Source organism: Camarhynchus parvulus, chromosome 11 (genome assembly GCF_901933205.1).
Source record: "Camarhynchus parvulus chromosome 11, STF_HiC, whole genome shotgun sequence".
Lineage (NCBI taxonomy): Eukaryota > Metazoa > Chordata > Aves > Passeriformes > Thraupidae > Camarhynchus > Camarhynchus parvulus.
Window position 1 is genome coordinate 8,202,086 of NC_044581.1, and position 10,450 is coordinate 8,212,535.

The 10,450-nt window shown below is 49.4% G+C and overlaps 1 protein-coding gene across 1 annotated transcript; it reads right to left on the reverse strand.

Moving 5' to 3' along the window:
• Positions 1-2,098: 2,098 nt before the first annotated feature.
• Positions 2,099-10,186, reverse strand: OGFOD1 (2-oxoglutarate and iron dependent oxygenase domain containing 1). Its single transcript, XM_030955973.1, is given in 14 exon segments — positions 2,099-2,632; positions 2,911-2,969; positions 3,771-3,893; positions 4,788-5,083; positions 5,220-5,299; positions 5,620-5,733; positions 6,077-6,202; positions 7,325-7,416; positions 8,232-8,348; positions 8,742-8,842; positions 9,295-9,341; positions 9,438-9,583; positions 9,680-9,946; positions 9,949-10,186. Coding segments are annotated over 14 exon segments (1,968 nt in total). The 3' UTR covers positions 2,099-2,470.
• Positions 10,187-10,450: the final 264 nt, after the last annotated feature.

Below are 10,450 nucleotides of genomic sequence, written 5' to 3' on the forward strand. Positions count from 1 at the left end.
CCTGGGGCTGCCTGTGGCTTTAGGACCTAACAAGAAGGGTGGGAGAGCAGACACATGTTCATTTTTAAACCTTTGAAAGCCAACTGCAAATTTGGCTTCTTAAATTACTTCATCTGAGTCACCAGAGGAAGAAGGGTGGTTCCTTGTGTGATCAGGTAGATATGGGCTTGCTCAAGCAGAGGCTGGTATGCCCTCTAGTGTAATACCTATTATTAAAAAGCAGCAAGCTCTAAAAAGCCTGACTTCTTCCCAATCTCCTGGAAGGATGTTTCAAGATCTACCAAGCACATTGTTAGGCTCACAATTCAGTCAAAGAAGTACCTTTGTTTTGTTAATTAATTTACTCCCAACTTTGCCTAGCAGACTATGCTGTGAATAGCTGTGGTGTCTGTCACTTTTGTTCCAAACTACCCAAATAATTTTTTCTTTGAAACCTCCATTACTTGTCTTGTTCTAGGGGAGAGCTCAGAACAAGAACTTGTTTCTATAAGAACTGCTTTCTTCCCAGGTAGAACTGCTGTCCCAATAGGCAGAAACATACCTCAGAAACCATGATGCAAAAGGTTCTGTCCTCACTTCAGGATTTGTTTCTGGCTTCATCCCCTTGTCTTTGTGAGTGGCAAAGGAAGATTAAAACCAAGTAAGAGAGTTTTGGCAGCACACAGAAATGCTGGCTTTGGGAAATGAGTCAGAGTATGAACAAGATCTTGCAACAGCAGCTTGGGGCAACCACCTCCCAGCCATCCTTCCTGCCCAACAGAGCATGAGGGGGTGGGTAGAACTGAGCAGCTACTCATCATCTGGGATGGAACTGACACTGGACCTAGAGAATCCTGCACAGCGCTCTGTAACAGCAGTGTTGGCCCCTTGCTCTGGCTTCTATGGGGGCTGAGATACCTTTCTCTTTGGAAGCAATGGCAGGGTTTCCTTTTTTAAACTTTGTTTATTGGGATCGAAGCTGAAGGTTGTTGCTCCTGTATCTTCATGCAGACATGGCCACAGGACATCTCACCTGCTCAGGAAAGGGTGCAGAGTACTCATGTCAGCAGTGAGCCTTGCTTTGAGTTTACTGCTCCTGTACTGCCAGCTGTGGTTTTACACCACTGTGGTGGCCTCCAACAACAGGCCTGGAATGGGAGAAGGAGCAGACTTTAATCCAAAGCTGCTGTCTCCCCACCCAGGAGAGACAGGAGCAATGAAACATGCACACTCCCCAGCTCACTGCAAGCCCAGGGCCTGCACTGTCTGGCTTGCCTGAGCTCCAAGAACACCAGCCTCTGAGTGACAGAAAAAAGTTTCAAGTTTCAGGCAAGCAGGTGCAGACCAGGGCCGAGCCTCCAGCAGTGTGTTCTGCACTCTGGCTGTCTCCTGAAGCATTGGTACAGCTCTGCTGCATCTCTCACTGGGCTGGACACCTCAGAGGTGGGTCTGGCACAGTCCTGCTTGCAGTCAATGTGGGGCAGGTGCACAGTATTGAAAATGTGCAGGGAGGTGTTGCACCAGGGCCACACTCACTGCCTTTCTTGCAGTGTTTACCACAGGACTTGGCTGGCTGCTGCCTAAAACATCTGAGCTGATCTCCAGTGACAGAAGCCGTGTTAAAACCCAGGAGATCCCAGGACAAAACAAAAAGGACACAAGGCCATGCTGTTTGGTGACCTCCCTACTACCTGTGGACACCAAGCCAGTAAAAGGTAAATTGCCTCATTCCTGCTCCCAGTCCCTGGCCCCTGCTCTGAGGCTGGAGCTCAGAGCTGTCTGCACCCCACCCAGGGAGACTGGGCAGGAGCAGGTTTCTTCTTGGCTGTTTAGCTGTAAATTCTTTGCAAAAAGGGCTGCATCTAGGTCTGTCTGTACAGCATTTAGCATAATGAAGCCCTGCTCCTTGTTATGGTGCCAAGTCCTTCCCAATGCCTTTATAGCCTCACTTTCTTCCTTCCCAACTCCACAGAGTTGTGCAGCTGGAAAAACCTCATATTTCCCATGGCGGCTCCTTTATTTTTGTCTCAGGAACACAGTTAAGCCCCAGAAAATGTCTCGGGCATTTTCTAACAAAACTTGCTTGACCAGTGTATGAAACATTTAACTGACCCATTTCCTTTTTTTTTTTTTTTTTTTAATAAAATCAGTCAGCAGCTTGGGGCAATGGACAGTTGTAATTCTCACCCTGATGGGTCAGAGATGCCATTATGCTGCTCCCACGAGAGAACAGCTGGAAAGGTGACAGCTGTGTGACAACCTCACCCACAGAGCATTAAAAGCAGTTGAGAGTGTGTTACAGTGGACTCAGGAGAAGACTGAATTCCCCTTTTTGCAGTTAAAAAAAAACCACCTGCCCCCACATTATGCAGTGTGATGGAGTTGCATGAGCAAAGTTTCTCTGTGCTTAGGTCAGAGCTGAATGTCTGTGTGGGAACCTGCCCACCACCCAGCACTGTTCTCTGTGACAATGGTAACACCACACACACCATCACTCATAATAGACAAAGGAAAAGTCCCAAAATCCTGTTTTGTTTGGATGCTTGTTCAGGCGTGCCAAGCTTCGATGGTTGATGTATTTCACAAACTTCATCGTTTCTTTGTCTCTATAAACTAAGGCCAAGCAGTTGTCCTCTGGATTTACTGTCAACAGCTAGAGGACACAAAGATAAGGAAGGAAATCAGTTTCACAAAAATAGCTTTGATAAAATTCTTAAGAAAAAACAAAACAGTTTCAAAAGTCAGTTAGAACAAAGGGCTGGCATTAGAAAATAATCTGTGACACTACTTTCATTTTAATACCCTTTACCTGAAGCAGTTATACATTAGGGGCTTCTGGACTTCTTTCTAGTATGACTGCTCATTATGACAAAGTGTAATTATGTCTCTCCACCCTAAACAGCTTTATTTGATTTTATCTGAGGTCCTTACCTCTTCATCTTCACCTTTAGCAATGTAGGAAGTAAAGCCACCATATTCAGGATCCCAGTCTTAAAATAGAAAAGAAAGATTCTTAGAAACCTCAGTGCTGTCCAGGCTTCATGCAGCCTTCCAGGAGATGCCATTTTTTCACCCCACTCCCCAGAGTTACTGGATACAGGGTAAGTATTTATGTCCTGCTAGTCTATTTGTTTTCTTCTGTTCAGAAACAACTTGAAGCAAATGTACTGGATTTCCCTTTTATGGTAGATGGGCTATTTAAAGTTGTTTGGTGCACTGCTCCTCACCTGTAGAACAGTTCTGCCCTAGCAGATATGCCAAAGGATTTCAATCAGCTGTACATTCTGGACTCATCTGGTCTGAAATGCTTGTGTTTAGATTTTTTACCACTATCTAACTAGCAATCAACCCAAAATGCCTAGGTATGCCTAAAGTAACTTTTGAAAACGCTGGGCTTTGTGTATTGGAGGTGTAGTGATAATTCTGATGTGCAAAGGGGTGGAACACTCCTGGGTGTTGTGGCCACCTGTCCCTCCAGCGTGCCCAGGGCCATTGCTGAGCAGAGGGAAGGTCTGGGAGGCTCAGCCTTTCCCTCTGCCCAAGCGCCACCTCCTGGCGCAAGCGGGAAAGGCCAGAGATGATCCCAAGGCCACAATCCCAACCCTTTGCATGAGGACTACTGAAACAGGGTTTATGCTGAAGTGAGGACTAGGACAAAGTCTACAGACACCTTCTATGTAAGAAAAAGCAGGGAAATTTTGGCTGTTTTAGCACTGCTGAGAACTCAGAAGTCATTCCTTTATGCAAACCTTGTAAAAGGAGAGTCTGACATCTCTCTCTCATCCACTTACCTTCACAGCCACAGAAGAAGAGCAGGTCAAGAGCAAATTCTGTGGCTTGAGAGTCATGGACCAGAGTGTAGTGCCCGTGGGTCCAGCGTCGCAGCTCCCCCGCACACACAGGGGTGCCCGAGCCTAGGAGAGGGCACAAACAGCCAGGGAGAGCCACGAAACCACAGCAGCTGAGCCCAAAGTGTGTGAGGAGCTCAGTGATCTCACACCACTGTGAAATTGTCTGCTGGCCCCAGTGAAAAAGGGTAAAACCACATATCTCGTGTCAGTATCTTTCCTAGAGGAGACTCTAGGTTAGGTACTTTGAACAATGTGTAGGAGTGGGACCAAGATTTGCTCCATACATACTCTGCTCCTGGTAACTATTCTGGTGGGATTTTTTCAGTAGGACTTGGTTTTTTTATTACCTTTTATTCCAGTGTCCAGTAACTTGTCTGACTTAGTGCAGGATGAGCACTTTCAAAAATTCTACCCTTAAACTTCAGAGCCACTAGTTTTAAATAAACATCACCAATCAAAATCCAAAATTAATCTAATCTTTCATAGTTGTCACTGCTGACAACTAAATTCAACTAATGTTGTTTAGGCTGACAGTGTTTTCTGAAAGGTTGAATGCTAGTTTTAGGTATCAATTTTCTAATTCTAAAATTGTTTTACTTCTGACCTGCTCACATTTCTGTTTTGGATTTATTATCTCATACAAGAATATGCTTTATATGAAGCAGGGGTATGTGGATGTAAAAACCACATAACTATTGACAAAACATTTACAGTCCCCCTAAAAGTCCCACCCTTAGGACTTAGGTCTGTTCAAAATGGTATCTTCAAATTAGTCATTGATTTACTCCAAATTCTTTTGCAATGGTCACTGATTTCAGATAATCAGTCTAAAATGCTTCAAGTCCCACATCTGTGCTGGTGCCTTGTGCTGGTTGCAGTACAAGGTGAAACCCTAGTTCCATGAAAATCACTGGGAATTAAGTTTGAATCCTTTCACACTGCTGCTGCTCTACTCACTGCTCTGTGTCTCGCCGTCCTGTGCTTCAGGGGTGCTCTCAGGTTGGTGTGGCTGATGGGAATTGCCATTAGCTGGTTGCTCAGTCTCTTCCTGCTCAGGTTTGGGACTGCTGTGCCCACTGGCATCTGCTGCTTGTCCCTCCCCAGCATCTTCATCCTCATCAGAGGGAGCCAGGAAGTGCAGTTTCAGGCCAGTGAAGTTGGAAAGCAGTAAAAATAAGGCCTCAGAGCGCAGCAGCTGCAGGAATTTCTTCAGGGTGTCCGGGAGGCTGTCTTCCTCTGCTGCCTCATAGAGTCTGAAAGACAGCAGATGTATCTCCTTGTGGGAGAGCCAACAAGGACCACATCTAGATGGATAGCATTGACCAGTGCAGCCTCATGGCAGCTCCTACTCAGCCTGATCACCAGCTGCAGTGTGCTGTCATTCCTCACCTTTTATTGGCTGGCCCCCGACTACTCCACTGGATCTCTTTGTTCTCCAATGCTTCACATAGTAGTTGGTATTTCTCTTTCTAGGATAAAGAGATGGAGAAATGTTAACATTTAGCTCCCAAGAAAACAAGGTTGAAGACAAGTGTTTTATTTCTGCTGAGTCCCGATGCAGCAGTGTACAGGCAGTCAGAGGGGATCACTCCACAGAATCAGAGTGGTTGAGGTTGGAAAGGGCCTCTGGAGGTCACCTGGTCCATTCTCCTTTAGGTGTGAAACTTAGAAGGTGTTTTGTTTTAATGGATGTGCCAGCAAGCCCTTTCCCAGCCTTCATGCCATGTGGTACCTGCCAGCCCTCTGACCAGCTCTGGCAGATCACATCAAAGTGAACCACTGGGCTCACCTTAAGGAAGTCTTTCAGGAGAATTTCTGATCGCTCCTCAAATTCCTCCTGGATTTGAGCTTGGGAGTCGAGGTCCAAATAAACTTGATTGATCCACTCATACAATATTTCATGCTGGAAAGGAAATGGGTTAGAACACTGAATTTTGAGAAGTGAAGAAGATTCCCCAATTCCCCCTACCGAGCTGGCCACAGAGCTGGATTCCTACAAACACACTCCACTGCCTTATTTCATTGCACCACAGGTATTCACCACATTCTCTGAACTACTGTGGGTATGTAAAACATACAAAGACACATAAGAAAGAAACTGGATACAAATTTATTAACAGGAAACGAAAAGGAGAATGGGATAAAGATTAAAGCATCCCCAGTGCATTGATGTATTCCCTAACAGCTATTACAAGAACAGGACAGAGACAGAAATGCAGATATGCAGATGTAGGCTTGTTACTCACATCATAGGGGATGTGTGGGCTCCTGGCCAAGGGGGCTTCAATGTGCCGTGCAGGCCTGGCCACGGACGGGCCGTGGAACCAACCGCTCACGGACAGGCGGCACTTCTGTGACAGAACCTCTGACACCTGCAGTGACAGGGACAGCATTACTGTCACACAGGGACAGCTGGAACAGGCACTCACTGTCACACAGGGAGCAGCTGGAACAGGCACTCACTGTCACACAGGGAGCAGCTGGAACAGGCACCATGCAAACTCCTGACAGGAAATGGACTCAGCTCCAGAGAGCCCACTGCATACACAGAAATGTCAGACAGGCCTAGACCAGGACAGATTATCAGAGAGAGGCCTATTGTCCTGAAGTCCATTGCAGGGTTCCAGAATTCCAGTCTAAGCTTTTACTCCAAGCTCACAGAGAATCCATTCTCTCTCTTCCTCTGAGAGCTTTGAGTAATGGATTTTTAATACAAAATTAAATCACTATCTGAAAACAATCACGCCAGTGACCAAGTAGATGCTGCTCTTAATTAACATCTGTAAGAGATAAATGACACAAAAATAACTCCCTAAGTGGCCTAGGTCAGGACATGCCCAACTTGTACCACTGATCATCTTCCTTTCCAGCCTTCTGCTCTCTGGCCCTGTTTGATACAGTCCCTGGTACTCTCAGGTACACAGGAGTGTCAGATTTCAGTCAGGTGTTTGTGCCATGCAGATCCCCAAATTATTCATTCTGTTCCCAGGCCTTTTTCTGACAACTGTCAGAGTACTCCTTAACGGTATCAGCATTTCTGCTGCAGGGCACTGCACCGTGTCTGTGTCACTGAGGGGGTACAGCCAGATCTGCACAGTGCCCCTGCACTGTTGGCAAGGTGGTGGATGGCCTGAGGAGCTCTTCTGGAGCAAAGTCATGACCACCATATCAAAAATGTGAGCTAGTTTAAAACAAGCTAACAAACAGAAACAAGTGAGAGCTAAATTCACAGCAGTGGCTTGCTAGGATAGTAACACAAAATAGAAATGGAAACTTTTCTTTCCCAGGATGATGCAGCTAGACTGATGGTTCAAATTTGGCTTTGTTGGCTCTTGTCCTCCTTCAACTCCTTGAAGGCCTCTCTTTAGCACACAGCACTTAGCACAAGTATCCACTCTACCCACAGTTCTTCTCCCTCCCCATCAGGACTGTAATAACACACAGAATAACCACAACAACGAGGGTTAAAAAATTAACAAGAGACAGCTCCTTGCCTGGTGGAAAGAGACTGGAGACACTTCAAAGAAAACCAGGGTGTTCCATGAAGGCACTAATGATTTGGTGATTTGCTGTGGCTGAAAGTGTTCTGAGGAAGAAAACATATCCTGGGTTAAGATATGAACTGGGACTTCTCTCTGACATGATTCTGTGACTGATGGGACACCTGGGCATAAGGCATGGAGCTCAGAGCAAGGGCTTGCTGAGGAACCAGTGCACCTCTGCATGGAGACAGGAAAAGGGAGTTGGGGCTGTTCAGCTTGGAGAAGGGAAGGTTCTGGGGCAACCTAAATCCTCTTCCAGGGCCACAAGGAGCTACCAAGAGTGCTGTAGAAGGACTTGGGACAGACAAGGGCATGGAATAACAGAAGAAGGGGGAATGGCTTCAAGCAAAGGATGTGTTTAGATCAGCTATTAGAAAGGAATTCCTTACTATGAGCAGTGATGCACTGGCACAGGTTGCCCAGAGAATCTGTGGATGCCCCATCCTAGAAATGCTCAATGAGCTTTGCAGCATCCTGGTCTAGTAGACCATGTCCCTGCCTACAGCAGGCAGGCTGGAACAAAATGAGCTTTAAGATCCCTTCCAACCCAAACCATTCTGTGGTTCTGCTGCTGGAAAGGGAAGTTACTGTCATCAGTCTGGAGTTCTAAGCACTGGCATTGCTTCCATCTTGCCTCTGCTCTTGACCCTTCCAAAAGTTTGTCTGCTGCTGCCTGTTAGCACTGTCTGCAAAGTCTGCTACAGCCCATCCCTAAGGGGGACACTTTACTCATACACCAGCTTCTCTGAACAAAGGAGAAACTCTTTATCTCCTTTCTACTGTCTGAGGTGAGAATTGCTGCAAGGGGCACATGAGCTTCATTTTTTCATCCACTCAAGGCTGAAATTGGAGCTTTTACCGTCTGTGCTGTACAGATCCAAGGTTCCTCCATCACTTTTCTCCCAGGGTGGGACGAGGTACAGGATGAAGGCGATTCTCCGACCTTCCAGTTCATCATCGTGGCACAGCAACACATCTGCAATCACACACGTTTTGCTGCTGTAGCATCTTTCCAGTACATGCATGATTCATTCCAACAACTGCTTCCCAGTTTTGTCCCCACAATGATGTAACAAGAAAAAACATGTTCTTTACAAGACCCTCATTTTCACTCATCAGCATCACCAGCCTGAGATTTGCAAGATTCACTTCTGTGGGACTACAATTGACAGATCAGGCCACTCTGAAGGTACAGGCAGTATACACCAGCAACACTTTTATCATCATTTGTAGTTCATTTTCAGACACTGTTTTGATGCTGAGAGCCTCTGGGACCCTCTGGAACTAGAATAAAATTAGTTGTTCTATAGACATTTTATTCCCTATACATACATAGAAGCTTTAGGGAAAGAATCACTTATAGACTGACCAGTATATTCATATTTAGCACAGGATATGTCAATAGTTGGCTCCAGTTCTATCTGGGTCACAGCAGAAAGCCACACTTGGAATTCTTCACACAGAGCATGCCTGAGAAGATAAGCACACAAGTAAGTGTCCTCCTGTGTTATAAAACATATCATCACAGACTAAACTAATTTATTGCCTTCCTGCCAACTGTTTAAACAGTTACAGGTGCTGTTGCTGTGACTGACAGTGTGTTTCTGTAGAACTACACAAGTGCTGGCCAGGAAAACAGCCCAGTGCTCACAGCACTGCTGGCAATAACCAGCAGCAAGCGCGCAACCAGTCAGAGGGTGCACCGCGAAGCGTTTCAGAGGTGACAGGTACAGGAGAGCTGACTATGGATGAAAGCTGAACAGACTTCAGTGCCCATGGCAAGTACAGAGAAGATTTAGCGCTCCAGGGCCGGTTTTTGGCCCGAGTACGGGGCAGAAGGCGACCACGCCGCAGGCCCATCCCACACTCCCCTTCCCTGCGGAGCCACCACAGAGTGGGACAAAGCCCCGAGCCCGCTTTACCTCAGAGCAGCGATATGGGGCTCCGGGCTTGCCCCCAGCTCCTCGGACTGCGGCGGCCCATGGAAGAGAAGAAGGGACGGGGTTAGGGTGGCTCGGCTAGGAGCAGCTCGGCCCGCCCCGGCTCAGCTCGGCCCCGGGCCCACCTGCTGCAGCGAGAGGAGGTCGTTGCGCCGCCCGCGGAAATCGAGACCCAGCAGCTCATCCCGCAGCGCCTCCGCGAAAGCCGAGCCCGCCAGAAAACCGGGAATGACACAGTGCCGGAACGGGGCCGGCTCCAGCAGCACCGCATCTGCAAGGGAAAGGCTGTCGGTGAGGGGCGGGGAGCCGCGCCACGCCGTACCGTACCGTGCTGGAGCCGCTCCCCGCGGGCCCGGCCGAGCCGTACCCTGCTGGAGCCGCTCCCCGCGGGCCCAGGCCGCCCCCGCGCGCTCCCGCAGCGCCGCGTCCCCGAGGGCCGCGCAGAGCTCCGCGCGTGCCTCGCGCCTCCCGCGCTTCGCCGCCGCCAGCGCTGCCGCTCCGCGACGCTTGGTGGCCATAGTACCGTCCGGCCGGACTACAACTCCCTGCGGTCCCCGCGCTTCTCCCGCGATGGCCAATCGGATCGCGCGGAGGCGGGACGGGAAGCGATTGGCCAATAAGCGAGGAGAGGCGGGGCGGAGCGCCGTGGGTCCCAGCAGGCGGCGCGCGGCGCTGAGGGCTGGGCGGGCGTTAATGGCGGATGCCGCTCCCGCCGCCCAGCAGTGACTGACCGCTCCCGCCGCCTGTTCCCGCCGCTTCTCGCCATGTCCGTGGTGCCACCCAACCGCTCGCAGACCGGCTGGCCCCGCGGGGTGAACCAGTTCGGGAACAAGTACATCCAGCAGACGAAGCCGCTCACGCTGGAAAGGACCATCAACCTGTGAGCGCCGCCTCGGGCCTGCCCGCCTCTGCCCCCTCCCCTCCCGTCCCGCCCCGCTGCCGAGCTCCCTCAGCGGCTCGGCGGGGTTTTCCCTCAGTGCCCGCCCTGCGAGGTCCGAAGGGTCCCGGCCCTTCGGAGGGCTGGGGCGCAGCGGCGGCAGAGCCCGAGTGCCGATGGGGGCCCGCTCCCCTCAGAGGGGGCTGAGCCGCGCTGAGGGTACCGAGGGTACGGAGGGTGCCGAGGGCTTCCCGGCCTTGG